This window comes from Calonectris borealis, chromosome 1, assembly GCF_964195595.1.
Source record: "Calonectris borealis chromosome 1, bCalBor7.hap1.2, whole genome shotgun sequence".
Classification (NCBI taxonomy): Eukaryota; Metazoa; Chordata; class Aves; order Procellariiformes; family Procellariidae; genus Calonectris; species Calonectris borealis.
In genome coordinates this window covers 134,089,331-134,109,479 of record NC_134312.1, presented here as the reverse complement: position 1 = coordinate 134,109,479, position 20,149 = coordinate 134,089,331, and the positions used below count along the sequence as shown (strand labels likewise).

General features: G+C 37.1%; 1 protein-coding gene across 1 annotated transcript in view; it reads left to right on the top strand.

Moving 5' to 3' along the window:
* The window catches only part of CDKL5 (cyclin dependent kinase like 5), a 135,085-nt gene that overhangs the window by 102,140 nt on the left and 12,796 nt on the right, over positions 1-20,149 (top strand). The window contains exons 10-15 of the mRNA XM_075175365.1: positions 3,940-4,020; positions 8,512-8,672; positions 10,957-11,983; positions 15,053-15,172; positions 15,411-15,516; positions 17,617-17,740. Of these exons, the coding sequence (XP_075031466.1) occupies positions 3,940-4,020; positions 8,512-8,672; positions 10,957-11,983; positions 15,053-15,172; positions 15,411-15,516; positions 17,617-17,740 (1,619 nt within the window). The remainder of the gene's footprint in view (positions 1-3,939; positions 4,021-8,511; positions 8,673-10,956; positions 11,984-15,052; positions 15,173-15,410; positions 15,517-17,616; positions 17,741-20,149) is intronic.

Genomic DNA, 20,149 nt, shown 5'->3' with positions numbered 1-20,149 from the left:
TGCTATAAGACAACCTTAAAAGTACATTTTTCTGAATGTAGCATAGTGCTTAATAGCGGAAGATTTTCTGTTGCATAGCGGATAGAAGGTATGCTGTGATCATGCAAATTATTATTTACAAGCTGGATCTGGTGCTAGGTGTTCACAAGATAGAAACTAGCCCATGATGTGGAATTGTTTATCCATATGTTTAGGTTTTGTGAATTTCTACATTACTGTAACTGTGAGTCCTACCATATTGTAGCACAGGATTTTAAAAATTCTAATACACACACTCCAGCACCACATGCACATGTATACACATGCACATTTGCAAACTCTCTGTCTTTTCTTTCTGCTCATTTCCTCCATGTGTGTACATATATATACACACACAGTTTTCCTCACTCCTGAGGTTTAGGGAGTATTTAGTGATCTCTTTTCAGTCCTTTTGAAGAAGAAAACATCCATGGTGTGTTGAAGGCCCAAGGAAATAAAATAATATGGGATCAGAAAGTACCAATAAGCTCATGCTTTTATGGAAAATGTGAGTGGTAATGTAGTGCTATAAATATTGTTCTACGTCAGTGGACATGGGAAGGGCTACAGATGTCTATCTGGACCTCTGTAAGGCCTTTGACACGGTCCCCCACAACATCCTTCTCTCTAAACTGGAGAGGTATGGATTTGATGGGTGGACTGTCCGGTGGGTGAGGAATTGGTTGGATGGACACATCCAGCGGGTAGTGGTCAATGGCTCAGTGTCCAGATGGAGATCGGTGACAAGTGGTGTCCCTCAGGGGTCCGTACTGGGACCGGTACTTTTTGATATCTTCATCAGTGACATAAACAGTGGGATCGAGTGCACCCTCAGCAAGTTTGCAGATGACACCAAGCTAAGTGGTGCGGTCGACACACCTGAGGGACGGGATGCCATCCAGAGGGACCTGGACAAGCTTGAGAAGTGGGCCTGTGTGAACCTCATGAGGTTCAACAAGGCCAAGTGCAAGGTCCTGCACCCCGGTATCAATACAGGCTGGAGGATGAAGGGATTGAGAGCAGCCCTGCTGAGAAGGACTTGGGGGCACTGGGGGATGAAAAGCTGGACATGAGCCAGCAATGTGCGCTCGCAGCCCAGAAGGCCAACCGCATCCTGGGCTGCATCACAAGAAACGTGGCCAGCAGGTCGAGGGAGGTGATTCTGCCCCTCTGCTCTGCTCTGGTGAGACCCCACCTGCAGTGCTGCGTCCAGCTCTGGAGCCCTCAGCAGATAAAAGACAGGGACCTGCTGGAGCGGGTCCAGAGGAGGGTCACGAAAACGATCACGGGGATGGAATGCCTCTCCTATAAGGAAAGGCTGAGAGAGTTGGGATTGTTCAGCCTGGAGAAGAGAGGGCCTCGGGGAGACCTTATTGTGGCCTTTCAGTACTTGAAGGGGGCTTATAAGAAAGATGGCGGCAAACTTTTTAGCAGGGCCTGTTGTGACAGGACAGGGGGGAATGGTTTTAAACTAAAAGAGGGTAGATTTAGACTAGATATAAGGAAGAAATTTTTCACAGTGAGGGTGGTGAAACACTGGCACAGGTTGCCCAGAGAGGTGGTAGATGCCCCATCCCTGGAAACATTCAAGGTCAGGTTGGACGGGGCTCTGAGCAGCCTGATCTAATTGCAGATGTCCCTGCTCACAGCAGGGGGTTTGGACTAGATGACCTTTTAAGGTCCCTCCCAACCCAAACTATTCTATTCTATGATTCTATGAAATAAGTTACAAATAAGCTGGAGAATATGAACAATCACAGTGAGTAGCCATCTTGTGTTAGTGCTTTGCATGGCTTTGGCACGTTTTCATGTTTCCCTGGTCATTCCAGATGTAAAATCTTCTTTATGATGGTCATTCTATATGAAGACAAGAATATTTTGCCATTTGGTGTTTTTTTAAAAGCGGAGGAAGCATGGAAGCCTTGGTTCACCTAAGTTACTATCTAAAATAAACATAGCAGACTTGGACTTAAAAAAAATTCTCAATCATTAGTAAACCACTTCAAAAGAAATCAAAGTAAAAAGAAAAATACACACACTATTTAGGAACAAACACATTCAAACGAATGTTCCTTCATTTTCCTTCAAAGCTCACATAATGTAATCTATGAAAAGCAATGCCAATACAAACGATGGGCAGCAATTCATAGGGGTCTAACACTTATACACATACAGTGCACATGCAATGCATTTTGCTGCCAAATAAAATGTATTTTTGGAAATGGGTGTTTGTACTGGGTTGCTCTTTAAAGCATAGGTTTGAAGCTAGTATTTAATCTGAGGAAGGTAAACATGTAAATATATGCATCTAACTGTAACAATCCCTAGATGTAAGTGAGAGCTGAAAAATGCACAAGTGAAAGCAAAGGAATAAAAGTCTTTAAGACCTCCTGCTCAATGACATTTTAGACCAAACATATATTTCTCATATGTTTTTATACTATAGCAAACTTCCACATAAAATATTTGTTGTCTTCATATTTGATGATTTTCTGTTGCTGTTGTCTGTCTTAATCACTGACTTGAATTTTGTTTTCTTCTATTTTCAGTGATTTTTAACTATAACTCAGTATTTTATGTGGGTATGTTTTACGTATGACTTGAGCCCATTTGGACATATAGTGATGTCTTTTATGTACCAGTAGACAAGAACACTGCAAGCCTCTTATTGTCAGTATTCTTGTTTTGATGTGTTGGCTTAAGAGGACTTTTTAGAAAATACATAGGATGTGGATGGGATCAAGCCAGGCTGCAATTGAAACACTTGCATAGTATTAGGCAAATTCCACAACTCTGGGAACTGCTAACAAAGTGTCTGGATCTCAGTTGCGTAGTTTTGGATGAACTGATTAGTGTTATTAGGCTGGCTGATTGTTGTTTTGGTTTGGTTTGTTTTTTTTCCAGAGGCTTCTCTGGTATTCAAATGCATAATTTTCTCTAAAATCAGCATAAGTTGGATCCATGAGGTTTTTTTATGCTTCTGTTAGAAATCCAGCCTTAATTTCTAATTCTGAAAACACTGGCATATATGTTTAGTTTTTAAATTTGAATTTACCTCGCTGAAATCAGTTTATCTATTTGTTTGCTGTCAGTTCAATGCATGCCATGGTCTGGAAATGGATCTTTGTTGTCTGTTTCTTTTCAACTCGTTATACTTGACATTATGTTATAGCAATGAAATATTGAGCAACTTTTTTTTCATTTGATAAAAAGAAAAGATTCTGTCTTCATTTTATTTGACTCTTGCCTTGTTTACAAAGCAAGCGAAAAAACCCAGTTGTGTGCTTTATTTTTTCTTTCTTCAAATCATCCCTGCCTGTCCTGTTCTTTCCAGATAGGGCTAGTTTCAAATTCTGCCTTCATCAGGTTTTGTCCAGACTCTAGTTGACAAAAGATGCCCTCCAGCAATGTGCACTACTTCTCATGGTGTTGCCAATTCTTACTGCAGCATGACCACAGGAGTAATCCTGAACCTTAAACCTTGGGGTTTTTGATGGTTTTGACTAAAAACATTTTGGAATTGTCTGTTAATCTTTGGTATTTAATTAGTACTGTGTTTGCACTCTCAAATTCTCTCGAAGCTATTTTTAATCCTTTTTTTAAAGTATATATTACTTATGTTATTTCTGAATCTATTTTAAACCTCCCACCTCTTGTCAATCATAATGCCACAAACACATTTATAAATCTAAGTTGATTATTTCTCATTTGAGAGGTTCCTTGACTGCTCTACTAATCAAGAATACTTTCTTTGTTTTGTAATGTTTTGTAATGTTTCATAAACCACTAACTTTTTCCGTGCATATGAATCCCATTAATTATATGCCTTTATTCACTGTGTAGTTTCTATTTTTTGAAACATTGCATTCATGTATACTTTGTTTGCATTCTCAGTATATTTATGCTATATTATTTTTACAGTTTCCAGCAGTCAATCATCCACAGTCTCTAGAGAGAAGATACTTGGGAATTTTAAGTGGTGTATTGCTTGATCTTATGAAGGTAGGAAAATGTATTTTATTTTCTGTCTGTAATATGTAGGGAAAGGTGTAAGTGACTTATCATCTTGGTTTCCTAATATAATACATCTTAAAAGTACTTGTGAACTTCCTTTTGAGATATCTTGATATCACCATTGTTTCTAGCAAGGCTTGATATTTCCTAGGAATCGGGAAAATACCCCTTGCAAATGCCAGGAGAATCTGTTCAAATTTACTGATCTGATAAACAATACATAGTCCAGACAAAAGTATCACTATCATTTGCAGTGATATGCATTCACAGTGACATACATTCAGATGCACAGGTTACCTTAATAATGCTGGAGTATGAGCTCTCAACCCGTAATAAATGTAGATAAATCCACAACGTATTAGGCTAACCTGAGTTGTTGTTCATTTGTTGTTGGATAAGCATGATGATGTGGACAGTTGTCAAGGACAAACTTGATGCACAGTAATTTTTTCTTTTTTTTTTTTTCTTTTTTCTTTTCTTTTCTTTTTTTTTTTTTTTTTTTTTTTTTTTAACCTGAGCACTTAATCTACTTGCTATCACTCACCTCTGCACAGCGTGTATGTTAAGTTACTCTTCAGTCCTGTTTTGGAACAAGTCAGCTAGTTACCCGTGGCCAAACTAGGATATGGTCCTGAGATAGTTTCTTACAGGGGAGAAGCTGGCTCCTCTCAAAGTGGCCAAACACTGAAAAGCATTGTGCTATGCATTTCTGCCATATTCCTGAGTATGCAACACATGTTGTTGTCGTCCTTATTGTTGTACTATAAAAACGTCACCTTAGTAAGCTGCAGTACAACCCTCCCATTATTTCATCCACAGCAAGTTGGGGGAAAAAAAAAGTCATAGTGTCAAAAATTAGGTTTAGAATCACAGGGCTACCACCTAAGAATTAAAGACGATCTGGGACAAATATGAAGCGTGGATATGGCTAATCAATTTTAAATAAATTGTGTGGTCCCAAACTCATCTGCACCCGTTGTCTTGGAAACCAGAGGTCGTCTGCTTTGGGGTATACTTGGGTGTTTACTTGCTTTTAGCAGTATTAATGTAGCCAGCAGAAATCCACCAAATTTGCCCTACTCTTTAACACAATGGGTTGAAATCACTTTCATTTTATCTCCCTGCCTTATGAAGAGAGTCAGCATAGCTTTTATCTTGGTTTCATGGAGTCCACCAAATTAGGTGCCTCAATGCATATAGTTGCTTGTTTTTAGTATTATACATTCTCCTCCATTTCCTAATTCACAGAAACTGTTTTCTGGCATCATAGTTGCCTGTAGCTCAAGCTGTAGTAGCATATATTGCAGAACAGCAATTTCAAGATTATTCTTCAGACCATTGTTACATGTGCTGGGGGGGATATTTTTGTTTTATCCTAATTTTTATGTTATATCTCAATGTCTTTTCGGTCGTTTTGGTGTGTTTTAAAAGTTAAAGTTGTGAATTGAATTTTAGGGAAACACAGGTTTCCAAATAATTCCATTCCACTTTAAATAATTCTTTTCAACTTTTCTGTCCGTATTTCTCCCTACAAGGTGAGAAAGGTCAGGGATTCTGTAGAGGGGATATTTTGTGTTTGACCTACATTACTTACTTCAGGAGTTGGAACATTGTTAAAGAATGAGCAAAAGAGTACAAGAAGAGAACAGAAGAGACTTGCAGTTAAGTTGCATGCTACAAATGCTGCACATACTTTGCTGTATGCCTGTCTCTTCTCCAGATGCTGGACAGTCTGGCACATGTCCACGCTTGGTGTGTTCCTCATTGTCTGCACTCTCAGGGATCTCAGGTCTGATTCCTAAATTACTGAATAACCCACACTTCAACTGATGTCAGCTAAAGTAATGAGTTCTTGATATATCTCTATTTAGAGAGCAGTTTTGGACTAGATTAATGAAGAGGCATCCGTTTGGCCCCATTGCTTTGTTGCTCCTCTCCTCCCCTCTCTGTCACAAATCATGCTGTTCTGCAAGCATGCATTTGGGAGTTAGGAGCTGGTTTTGCATGTGATGACTTGGGCAAAGACGACGTCAAGTATTTCAGTCTTTTTCATATCATGTCATTCAGTTGTCTTCCCCCATTCAGCAGCAGACATGCATTTTCTTTGAGCTTCCATTTACTACTAGAATACTTGTAGAACCCGTTCTTTTCACCCTTGATGTTCTTCACTTGCCTTAGCTCCAGCTGGACTTTGGCCTTCTGAAGTGGCCTATCCTTTGTCCTAACACAGTGCTTTTATAGTCTTCCTTTGTATCCTGTCCTTGACTCTCGTTCTTATACGCTCCCATTTTGCATTTTTGTTCATTAAGAAACTCCCTGTTTAGTCAGCCTGACCATATGCAAAATTTTGTGGTCTTCTGTACAATAAGATGCTTTGTTCCTGAACTCTCAAGAAATTTTCTTTAAAAATCAAGTGGCTCTCCTGAACACCTTTCCTCTGATGGCAGTTTTTCAGGAGATTCTGCCCAATAATTCCCTACAGAAGCTGAAGTTTGCTCTCCTGAAGTCCTGGGTCCTATCCCTGATGCTTATCTTCGCACCCTTCCTTTGAATCCTAACTGTAATCATCTCATGGTCGCTACAGCTCAGACTGTCTTCTCTGATCAGATTTGTCACCAATACTTTACTGTTGATGAGCAGCAGGTCAAGTAGAGTGAAGTCCTACCCTTGGCTGATTTGCTTCTCCAGCAGCTGCACTAGGAAATTGCCATCAACATAGTCTAGAAAACTCTTGGATCATCTATACAGGCTGGATGTCTGGATAGTTGAAGTCTGCCATGAGGATGAGGACCTGTGATCAGGAGACTTCTGCTTGTTGTTGTAGAGAGTTGTCCTCTTCATCTTCCTCATGCTCTTCAATGCATAGTTGGTAGCAAACCGCCACTATAACATCACAAATGTTGCTTTCCCTTCTAATCCCGATCCAAAGACTGTCAATGGATATACCTTCTGTTTCATGCTGGCATTTGATACCATCCAGGAACTCAATTATGTGGAGTGTCACTCTTCTCCTTCCCCGCCCCCTTCCTTCTGAAGCCAGCTGTACCCATCAGCCACCATGCCTCAGCCATGAGCCCTATCCCACTACTTCTCTGTGATTCCAGGCAGGTTCCCAGGCTTGTGATTCCCTATGGAATTTCAGTTCTCCTTGCTTGTGGTCCAGGCTCTGCAAGTTAGTGTACAGGCACTTGAGGGAAGCCTCTGAACATCCTCTCTTCTGAGGAGGAATGTGGAAATCATGTGTGGCCTTCTTGTGTTTGTTTGGGCCATTTGAGCCACTGTAGTGATGAGCACCAGAAAAAAGGGGGAAAGAAGAAGTTAGTCATTCAGTACACAGTTTGTCACTTGATAAAGGAAGATACTGCATACTGTATGACCAAACTACATAGCAATGTAGTTTGCCACTTGCTTTATTCCTGAGCATTTTCCATTTTGAAGTGCAGGGATCCTGTGAAGGGAAAACCAGTTTGTGGTCAAGTGGCTGAATACTGTGTTAATGCATAATGTATACACACAATATATATATATGCATATATACATATATACACATAGAGTGGTTCTCTGTTCAACCTATATAAATCTTAAGAAATAGCTATTCTTTTTACTTAATAGCCCTTCAAACTTTTATCCTTGCTGATAGTCATGCATGTTCAAATATTCCAAGGTAAGTTTTGTATTGCCCTGTTCCTGCAAGAAACCTTTCAAACTTATCAAAATACCCAGCCTACTGGTTTTCAATTTTGTGATTAAATATTTTCTACATGTCAGAAAGTGTCTTTGTTTAGAATCACAGCAGATCTAACAGAATTGTAAGGCAAATGTTATTCTGAGTGCATTGTAAACAGTTTAGATGATTCTTAAAAATATGGGTGGACTTGAACTCTAGAAGTAAAACACAGAACTCTTATATTTGTGTATTTTTAAAAATACTGACTTAAAAGACTATTTTTGTTTGTATAAGAATGTTCCCATATGCTTGTTCTGTTTGTTTGTAAAGCCTGTTTCATTGTAGCATTTTATTACTGGTGAATTTAGTATTTTTCATTCTAAACCACATTGTTGTAAGGTATATCCTGAAAAATATGTTTAAAATACATATATTTTAAACATGTATAGGTGTATACATAAACCATATTTTTAAAATTTTAGATTTTTTTTATTTTAAGCGTATTTTAAGCACACATATATAACTATGTGTGTGTGTGTATATTTATTATATATATATATATAGCACGTATTTATGTTTCATAATAAGCAAGGCTGAGGCCTTTCATCCCTTAAGTAGAACATAGGGTTTGTAAGTTTTATTTTGTATTATATGTAGTTTAATGCAACTTGAAGTTATTCTAGCAGTTACATCTTGTCACAGAAACTCTGGAGATTAAAAAACTATCCCAATAATGTTCTTTATCTTGTTATATTTTTTGCGGATGCAAATACATATACTAACATTTAAACTTTGGGATTTGTTTTCCAAAGAACTTACTGAAGTTAGATCCAGCAGACAGATATTTGACAGAACAATGTTTGAACCATCCTTCGTTTCAAACCCAAAGACTCTTGGATCGCTGTGGAAGTTCACCTTCGCGGTCAGCTAAGAGAAAACCTTACCACGTAGACAGCAACACATTATCTAACAGGTAAACGTAGTCATGTCACCGTCAGCACTGACATTTGCTCTGCCAATGAGTGAGTTTCTATCATGCTTACATACAACATCTACAAGAAAAGAAAAGTAGTCATTTGGCACCTTAGGCACATTAAGACATATATACCATTCCATGTTGCCTCACTGAATAAAGGAAGTAGACACAGTTTTGCTGTATTATAGCTATTCAAGCTGAAATTTTTGCTAACTTTCTGCTGAATGCTTCTTGAAAAAAAAACCAGACAGCGTTCAAGCCATTTCTGCATATGACAAAGGAAAAATAAGTTGGTTTACCCATCTTAAAAAAATGTTAGCCTTTTTCTTGAACAACAATAGGAATTTTGTGGCTTGGAGGACGCCTGAGATTCCAAAGGAAGCTCTTTTCTTTGGAATGCTACCATTACTGTAGATGTGCAAATCTGCCCAAGGTTTTGATATTTGAAAGTTAAAAATTTACACAGAATTTTAGAAGCTAAATGTCCTGAAAAATTGTGTGCATTGATTATGCTCCAAATTGGGGATGAACAGAATTTTGTCTGCAGTTGCAGTTATTAATCAAGTCTAGTCTACTTGAACTTAAAGCAGGGTCTATTTGCTCAGTGACTTCCTTGTTGGACCCACATAGCTTGAGAAGCCACTTGATTTTAATACATCAGCGAACCAGGTTTACTGGTGGATAAAATACTTCAGTACAAAAAGCCTCATGGTATTCCTCTGACAAAAGCTTTCCTGAAGGTCACCCTCTGAAGTATGCAGAATGATAGCGGCTTTTAATCCTAGCCATGTTCTTCTTTAGCTCTTCCTGTGAGATTCAAAAAATTACTCCTCATTTTAAGATTTGGCATGATGACATTTCCAATCTATACTTTTTCAGAGATAGACATCAAAAAGTTTTAGCTGCCTTTATAGATATTTAGGATAGAAGTTTTATCATTAGATATGTGGCATCAGAAAGAAAAACCTAGATCCATGGGAAACTTCTTGTCTAATACAAAGGCTTGCCTAGCTGCTTGATTTAAAATTACTAGGTTCTGTATATCTAAGTTTTAAAAAAACATACAAAAATATTTTAAACTGGCATTAAAATTGCTAAATTTCTAGAAACGGTAATAGAGTACATAATTAGATCACTGAAAGTGGGTAATACAAAAATCCCAAGAATAAAAATGACTAGCATTATCCAATTATAATTATCAACGAGATCAACAAAGGTACAAACTCATCTGTACAGTGAGCTCTCACTTTAACCCTCAGTAATATATCTGAGTTACATTATCATAGATTTGATACAGAAATAAGTTAATTGTTCATATCCAGCCTAGGTCCATCAAGGCTAACAAGTACAGCTGCAGCACTGCTCAGTCATGGCTTGCAATGCCAGCATAAGTCCAGAAGCAGAACTGGTTTTATGCCAGAAAACCTGAGGTAATAAACCTGCTCAAATAAATTCAGGCTGAGTGTGTGTAGAACCAACTCGTATCTCAGTCGTGTAATCCCAAGACCAGGAGAGCTGGAAAGTAGAGTAGAGGTTAAGGACATCACCAAGTAGCTCTGCACCGAGTCGGTCTAGTTGCAGAGCGTTTCGGGTGCAGCTTTGCAGATGAGTTAGTGTGCCAAGAACTGGGATAGTGCCAAGTTCCACAAAAGTTGGGGTTCCTGTGGTAGACCTGGTTTTGGATTTGGTGGTACAGCGCTCAGGCTCACTCCATCTGGATGTCTTTACCAGCACAATATCTTCTTTTCCCCCTCCTCTCCCCTCCCCTTCCCCTCCAAATCAGACATACATTAGATGGCCTGGAGCATTGATTGTATCAGGTTTTTTTGACGGTGCTGACATACTTTATTGTTCTACCTTCACTGTGATATGCCAAGTGTATTTAAGATTTTTTTCCAATGGATATACAGTTAATTTTCATAATGTAGTGCTTACGTTATTGATGTGCACATATGTTACTCGCACACATGCATAAATATGTAAATATATGTTGGAATTTCTATGATTGGATTTTATATCTTCATTTTTTTGTCAGCAAAATCCATTAACCAATGCTGAGTTTGGATATAACCAGAAAGAAATAATAATGTACTAATACTTGCAAATCTGTTATTTTAGTGGAGCTTCTGATACCTAGTTGGCAGTATTTGATCTTACTGCAGTTAAATTTTGTGTTTTTAAATGGCAACTCCCTTCTGAAATGAGTGTACTTTTGTTGAAGTTATTAATACATGAATATGTAATGTGGTATATTAATGCTTCTTTATGCATTTTAATGTAGAAATCCAGCCAGCAAAAGTTCTGCTTTGCAGTCACACCACAGATCAAACAGCAAGGATATACAGACACTAGGGGTTGGCGGGCCAAGAGAAGAGGGTCTTCCAGCAAATGAAAGCTTTTTAAATGGAAACCTTCCTGGAGCTGCACATAGTCCAATGCATACAAAAAAATCAAGCAACACACCTGGATCTGGCAACAAGGATCTAGCCAATAATAACATGCCACATCTTCTCAGCCCAAAGGAAACCAAGGCAAAAACAGAATTTGATTTCAACGTGGACCCAAAAAGTTCTGATGGTCCAGGCACAAAGTACCTGAAGTCTAACACCAGATCTCAGCAGAACCGGCACTCATTTATGGAAACTTCTCAGAGCAAAACGGGGACACTGCAACCCGGCGATAAGCACAGTCGCCACAGCTATATTGATACTATCCCACAGTCTTCTAAGAGTCCTTCATATCGGACAAAGTCAAAGAGCCATGGGGTTCTGACAGACTCGAAATCCGTGGGCAACCTTTCTGAGGCCAGGGCCCAAGCTGCAGAACCAAACAGCAGTAGGTATTTTCCATCCAGCTGTATGGACTTGAACTCTCCTACCAGTCCAACTGCTCCGCGACACAGTGATAACAGAACTTTGCTCAGTCCGTCCGGGAGGAATAACCGCGGCGAGGGTACCCTGGATACCCGAAGACCATCGACAAGACACTCCAAAACAATGGAGGAGTTAAAACTGCCAGATCACATGGATGGAAGCCATTCCCACTCTCTCTCTGCTCCGCATGAATCTTTTTCCTATGGTCTAGGTTATACCAGCCCTTTTTCTTCACAGCAGCGCCCTCATAGACACTCTATGTATGTGAGCCGGGACAGAGTGAGGTCAAAGGGCTCAGAGGGTGGCTTAAGCATAGGGCAAGGGATGGCAGCCAGAGCAAACAGCCTGCAACTGTTATCTCCACAGGTGCAGCATAAGTCACTCACAAGATCTGTTGGCTCGTCACGAGAAGACTGTACGGAAGATACTAATAGGGTTAGTTCGAAATATTGCCTATTATGGAAGCCTTACTTTCTTCTATTTCATGTCCTGCTTTCTTCTGTTTGGTTTTTTTGCGTAATTATTTATTTATTTGTCGTGTTGTAAGGCAAGGGATGTTGGGGTTTTTTTCAGAAGGGCTAAATATTTCAAGTGCAAAATGAGAGACTAATTAAAAGATAATTTTTACAAATGGACTATGAATATCATTCTCTTAAAGTACTGAAATGCAAGAACAGAAAAATTTGTCTCTGGAGTTAAAATTTCTGTAGTAGTTCCTAGTCTTTGTTTACATTGTCTGATGTCATTTTTATCATATTGTTTTGCTTAATTAACCTGCTCATTTGTGTTTTTATTTAGCTCTTCTTGTACATCTTTCTGTTACGAATGCTAATGTTAATTTTTGAAGTGAGCTTTTCACTTGCTTATAGCAGGACATTATTGCTGAAGTGCCATAATTTACTAGAGGAATATCAAAACTCGCAATATTTCTCTTGATTAGTATGATAAATAGCTGGGGTAGTCTGGAGATTTTATGTTGAAGAAACCACTGGTAAATTGACTCCCTACAGTGATTACTGTCACTAGATACCTTGTTGTGATTTACTGTGAGCATTATTTAATGAGTAGAGGAAGGCTAGTTCTGATGTTGATTTACATTCCTTACACAACACTTCTGAATTATCTGATGTTTTACACGTCAGATGTTCAAAGATGACTGCATTTGTCCCCAAATCTTTAAATTGCTATACCATTAAATTGCTATACCATTGATCCAAATTGGAATAAAATGGTGCAGAGAGAAATACAAAAATGAGTTTGTTTCTCTATACGTACATCTGTGATAAAGTTCAGATTTGTTGACAAATTGAAGGAGATCAAAGAGCTGCAAATATAAGGTCTAAAAATCATGCTTTACTGTGAGAGACTAAAAAACTCTGCCTACTTAGTTTGTATAAGAAATATGTGTAGCTGACTTGATAGTGGTCTACAAGTACCATAAAAAGACTTTTCAGGTAGTGGTTGCCTCTTCAGTCCAGTAGGGAAAAAAAGGCATAATACGTTTTTTCGTACTTACCACATCTCCTCCATTCAGGATGGTGTGTATTCACACATGAGAAAAGATCTCATCAAAATAGGAGAAATACAAAGTAATTAAAAAAAAAAAAAAAGCTACTGAGAAGGGATTACGGGAGCTCCATTTCAGAACCATTTTTTTTCCTTTGTGTAGTCATTTCTCTCTCTCTCTCTCATTTCAGTTAAATGTTACTTATTCTTCAGGATGTTACTGTAGAAGGGCAATAGCGCCAACATTTGAGTTTTTCATAATAAAAGTCATGCTATCTTGTATTCTTCAGAGCAGAATCTTTTTCTGCATTATGTAGCAGATATAATTTGATAAGTAATTTTAATTTTATTTCATATTATGTAGAGGCAGATTGTTTTTATTAGATCATTCTTTGTCTTTTGACAATTGGTTGACATTTTTGTTTTAATTAGAAAAATTGATGTGTATCTTAATGCTTATGGTTTTGTTCATTTTGGTTTGCTTTGGAATGCTTAATCATTTGTAAAGAACTTGCCTTTACCTCTTATGGTCAGTGGTTGTAAACTTAAGCCTTCAATTAATGCTTTTAAATCTGTATTTCAACCATCAAAAATCTGAAAGAAAAAATACTCCAATGCTCCATTTCAAATCTGAAATGGATGGCAAGTCTGTAAATTCACAAAGCTGTTTTTGTTTGTTTATACTACTTTCAATAACAAATCAGAATTAAATTGTCAATCTTCTTATGCCTCGTAAAGGCGTTTTCACAAAGAAGTCATTCTTTGGCTCCTTGCTATCCTTTTTTTTTTTTTCCCTTCTACATTCTGCATTAGAAATCAGAAAATTTTACTTCCCTCAGGATTGCTGAACTAAAAAAAATCAGGAATAACATAAGTGTTCTAAAAGGTTCTTTATTGTTTTCCTATTATTTTTTTTTTCCATTCAGTTCTACTGGTTCTCCGCTCATATTTTGTGAAGTTTCCTCACTTCCATGTTTCTAGTTTCTCATTGATTTTCTCTTTAGCTCTACCAAGTCTTTTTAAAGGAAAACATTCTTTGTTTGCCAGGCTTTAAATCTTACTTTAAAAAAAAAAATAAAAAAAAAAAAGACTCGCATTCAGTGTTAGTTTTGGGGCTTTTCAAGTCTCAGTACAACACTTCTGTTTAAAGGGTTCTTTTTTATTTTAAATTAAACATACACAAAAGGGAGCAAGCAGAAGAAAATCAAGTACAAGTTGCTATTACTATCTCATATTTGTAACTTAACTGCTGACAAAGAGGAGGTATCTTACACAAGTAGTAATTTAATCAAATGCTTCAGCCTCTTGTAAATTTTAGAAGAATCAAACTGTGATTTAAAGCATCGTTTTAGCTCCATTTCTCGTCTTGGCACAGTTTCAAGGGTTGTTTTATCTGTGACAGTGAGGCCAGATCTTCATTAATAAAAGGCAAAATATATTTTGCAAATCACTCATATAGTGAATTGAAATCCCAATTTGTAATTCTGGTTGGGTTTTTTGTGGTTTTGATTTTTTAATCTTTGTCCTTCTTGGACATTCTAGGTTTAAATTCATATACGGGTTTCAGTACAGTTTCCTGTGGGGTCTTGTAGAGGGCATTGAATTTTATCCGGTCAGTCTGTACTGTGGGAAAAATTGCAGCATCTGGTTCATTTAAGAGTGGAATAAAGTCATATTTGGTGGCAAATTACACGCATATGGATGTTTCTAAGGGCATACTTAAGCTTTTGCTTGAAATACCTTCCACAAAGTACTGTATTCAGGAAAATAGAGTAAATTAGAGGTAATGATATTCTTTTTGCTATCCTGTATGACTTAACTATTTAGCTTATAGATTTCTTAATTCAGGGACTACCTCTTATTTTGCATATCGCAGATTTTGGGACTGTTGGTACCTCTAGGTACTACTGTATAACAGCTGATAAGAGATAGTGCTTTGGTGTTGCAGTTATCACAAATTATATGCATTTCCTGTTTGATTTTAAAAATTGCCAGTAGCAGAGTGACCAGATTCCATCAGAAATTAATTTAACAAGGCCTCCAGTAAAATATTCTTCCAGAGATGTTACAACTGCATTTCATTCACAGCAAAAATCTGAGGGTCTGAATCATGCTAAAGTCTTTAAAATTACAACTAAGAGGCAAAATTTTGTTAATGCCATTTTGGAAAAAGCAAGCAAACAGCAACACCAAATAATTATTGATTACATAGTCTGTGATTTGATATTAGCAGTTATTAATAACATGAAAGGAAAATTGTGTTAAGTTCGGGGTTTCTTGCTTATGTATGTTGGTTAAAAACTGAAAATCAGTTTATAGCCTTTAATTTTAAATAGTTGATTGTTCTTTTGTTTAGGGTGGAGCATATCATGATCCACACACAGAAGATGGAGCATCTACTAAGGAAAATAGAATTCTGTATAATGACCCTGTTCCGAGAAGAGTTGGCAGCTTTTACAGAGGTAATTTTATGGTGGATCTTTCAAAATTAAACAAGAATTTTAACATGGAATATAAATTAAGTAGTGGCAATGGATACAGAGAACTAACATGAACAACTAAAAAAGTTTATTGGAAAAAGAATTGTTACCCCACTTTCAGAGACTGGGTTGACCTGCTAGGTTTTATGCAGTAACTCTATTAGTATCGTATTATCTATTTGCAAATGATAACTCACTTTGATTGAAAAGTATATCCAGTGCAGTACCTTGTAAAGCAGAAGATAATTTATCGGGGAGTTGAACAAAATAAATTAATATTACCAGAGCAAACAGTTCATTAATGTTTTTAATTTGTATTTTAAATTCTTATTAACATTATATCTAAACACCTTTGTACTTGTAACAAATTGACATACTTACTGATCTATTTCAGATACTGTGGTGCATGGAACTGTCATGCTGGTTTTTCATTGCTCGAAACCTATACTCATTTTTTCTGTTCAGACTTACTAAAGACCAGGGTTTCGTACAAGCAAAAGCACACTTACATAATCCCAGTTCAGAATAAATAATAACACAGGATTATGTATGTGCATATATATATATGTATATGTGTGTGTGTATATATACACGCACAGACAGATATTGTTCTATTATGGTACACAAAAGATGGTGATTTCTGAGCAGCTGCCTCACGGCTAAACCTGGGTAATCCTTTTGAAAAAGACAAGGATGATAAGAAGCTAATTACTGTCCTGCAAGTGTTAGGAGGCTTGTGGGGCTCCCCTGAACCTTAAGAAGTCCCAATCAGCTAAAATTCGATTATGAGTCACCTAGTAACCTTAAGTAGAGTCACAAATCTCCCTCTGATCCTCTCAGGTTGATCAGTGGGCTGATGACCCGATTTAGACATGTTAAAATCTGCTAATCCTTGCAAGTATCCCATTGCAATATTAAAACCTATGAACAATATTAAAGCTTGTACTGTTTTGAGCAATGTTTTTGAGTGTAAGGTTTTGTAGCACATGCAACAGAGAATCCTGAAGAATCCTCAGTCCTGAATTGCTTGTATTAATCCTTAAAACACTCCTAAAGTTGGACATGGATTGTCCTTTTTTATACATAGTGAAACAGAAGTTCCAAGGAAGAATGACTTTCCATAAGTCATGTGCTAAGGAAACTGTAGGTCTGGGGTTGCATTCAATTCCTTACTATAAACTAGAAGTTTCTTCCTCTTTAATTACATCTATGAAACAAATACGTTTTAGTTCACAGACTTAATTATTGCATTGGAAAAATGATACTATATTTAAATAATACATAGATAATAGTATATGCAAAAACTATTGAAAGAAAAACTTACTATGAAAAAAGTGAATTCATATTTATGCAATTCTTAAGTACTGGCTTAATACAAAGGTTATTAGCATGTACTTTTGTACTACACCTTGAACAAAAATCTACAGATTCAATTTTGATAAATAGTATAATGTGATGCTGCAGTAATACTCCAACTAGTGTCAGATCAATTTTTAATCCAGTGCAGGTATTTCTGGTGATATTCATAATTCTAATAAATCTATGTTCTAGGTATGTATAACCTATTTTCAAAACTACAGTATGTCTCTTTGAAAAATATATAATATCTGATTTTGATCCTTTCATTTTTAGTGAGTGATCTCTTCCTCTTAGTTATATTAAAAACCAAAGCAATTTTTTTCAGGATGAGTACTATTTTTTTTTAAGGTCTAAGTGAAGAGAAACTGTAAACTGTAGTTTTTCGTGTCTTTAATAACAGTATTCCAACCTTTTATTCTATTTCCTGTTTTTAAATATCGATCGCACTTGTGGCTCCCTACAGATAGATATGTTCTCAAATCTAATAACAACTTACCCAAGTTCTGATGATGGTCTCACTTTACAACTGGCATTACTTTGGAAGTATCACAAAACACCAGCTTTCCAAACTGTAAAAAAAGTATGCTTTTTTCAGTCATACGTAAAGTATAACTGTGTCTTCACTGTCTTGTTTCTGTAAAAGAGGTAGAGTGGAAGCACACAACTGAAAGATGTGATTTTTGGCAGAGCTTAGTGTACATTGTTTGCTATTTCTCTGTTCAGTTCCATCTCCTCGTCCAGAGAGTACGTACATAGAAAACAGTGTGTCAAACAGAGCCTCTGCGTTACCAGCAGACAGCAGCACGGTGGCAAACCACTCAAAGAGACAAACCACCTTTGACACCTGGTGAGTTGTTATTTACACAGATGTGTAGAGAATGGCAGGAAAAAAAGGGATTTTTAACAGGAGGGAAAAAAAAAACACTTTTTTTTCAAAATTTGCAGTTGTCTATATGTGCTTAGTTGCTTCCTCTGACTATACTGACATAGCATTGCATGTTTGCTGTCCCCTTTTGAGCAACAAGAAATACTTCATTACACCATCACACTGAATGCATTAAAGATTATATACTTTCGTCCAGTCTTTCCTGATTTTTTTTCCACTATTAATCTTCAGTTAAAGATAATACAAAGTGCTTGTGTGCATATAGTACGGATAGCAAGGCTGTAGCTTCATCTGTGGATTCCAGAAGCATGAATTGTCAGACAAACGGAAAAAATATCAAAATGCATGTGTCCATATATAAAATAGGACTGTATTAATGAAGAACATAATATTCGCCCTACAATGGGGACTGCTGCTCTTTTTGCTTACGCACCACAGAAGGAAATGAGTACATTCTATGGGAAAATGGACTAAGCAACATCTTAATGGTGCATATTAATTTTAAAAGATTAAAAGCATCACATGGCTCCATTATATAACCTAGAACAATTAACTATAATTATGCTAATAAATGGCAGCGTATGCGTAGCTTTGCAGGACTTAAAGGGAGATATTTGGTTGCTCTGAGAGCTGTTCAGCTCTAAAATACTCCTAATCTACTTTGTTCAATCACAATAAAGCACAGTGAATAGAAATAAGCAAATGGAGCTTCAAAGGATTGGTGGGAGGAATGGACTGTATGCATTCGCATGGTTCAACTACGCTTCGTGCCACTATCTGAAACACTGCTCTCTGAAAGTGCGATAAAATCATGCTATCTTAAGAACTGTTTCAGTGGTTTGTTGACTTAATGTGTTTTCACGTGAACAACCTGTGAATAATCTGCTTAAAAAAAAAAAAGGGGGTGGAGGGGGTGGGGAAGGGAAACAACTGGTATTTCAGCTTGTGTTCAGGTTTTATACCTGTGTCAGTAATAGAAGATGTTTACTCTAGAACCCTTGTCACCTGCTCTGATTCACTAGAGTCTGCTTCCTGTCCTTCAGTAGCTCCACCTACATCCATTTTGTGGAATTTAGCTGAAGAATCCGGTCATTTATGTAAAAAGGTGGTACTTATGTTGTGACTTATGTGGCTAAAGAAGGTATTTATTCCTACTGTTGAACCCTTTTACATATTTTGTTGTCCTTCATATCTGAATCTTTCTATCTTGCACATAACGTAAGCTAACTGGAATCTTGTTTTGGTTTATATATCGTTCAGCAATATATTACCTTTTATTATGTGGTCACTGCAAAGAAACATGTAATGTTATTTTAACTCTGAACTGAAATAATAGCGTATGTTATTAGAGCTGGTTGGGAATTTTTTGACTAAGTATTTTTTTTGCTTACAATGTCAAATTACCGAAACCAAAACTTTTCAAAGGAACAGACTGATATCCACTTACCTTTTATTGGGAAGATCCTTCAGCTCCAGGATGGAACTGCCAGTCAAAACCAGAGATACATTCAAAATAACAAATATTCTGGGGTCAGCATTATTTTTTGGAATGTGAGGAACTCGAGTGCAGGGCCTTTGTTCTTCGTTATTTAAACCAGAGGCTTGAACCAAGATCTTAGATCTAACAAGTGAATGCTCTGAACCAGAAGTTAGAGGTTATTCTGGAGCACATTCTCCGTTTCCCTCAATATATTCTCTTGAAGCTGTTTTATCTTGTTGAAATAGTGAAAGGACCACAGAGGTGCTGAATATGGCCTAGTGAATAAAGCCCTTCATTAACTTTGAGACAGTTAGATTTAAGTCCTTGCTTCAATTAATGTACTCAAATATTTTCACAAAGTGGAACAGCTCCTTTGAGAGAAGAGCCCACAGAAGAATAAGCATTTTTTCTTGTGAAATGGGAGGAATGGCAGTGCCCACAAGACCAAGTTACTGCTATTTTGGCATGTGTTTCTCTTTCTCTTTGCTTTTCCTACTCCCTATTTTCCTGAAATGTTTCCTGCCCAGCTCTACATGTTAACTCTGTGCAAGTTGTCCTGGCGATGGTCTAATGTTGTTGCAAAATTGTTCTGTGCCATAAATGCAGCTTAATCAGATTCCTGAGTGATGTAGAGTCTATGTTCCTCTACTTAATTTTCTGTATAGAAGTTGTGTAAATGCTTATGAAAATGTTGAAAGCTCTAATGGAATGTGATTCTGCTTACATCAATTTTATGATAAAGTAAATATTTGATGTTTGACTGACATAAGTAACTGGTACACGACAATTCATCTTGAATTATGAGTGACATGTATTCCACCTGGACTTGCCACGACTGTAAAATATTGCTTCTCTCATACTATTGCTCTGTGTTGCCTTTCTTCTGTCAA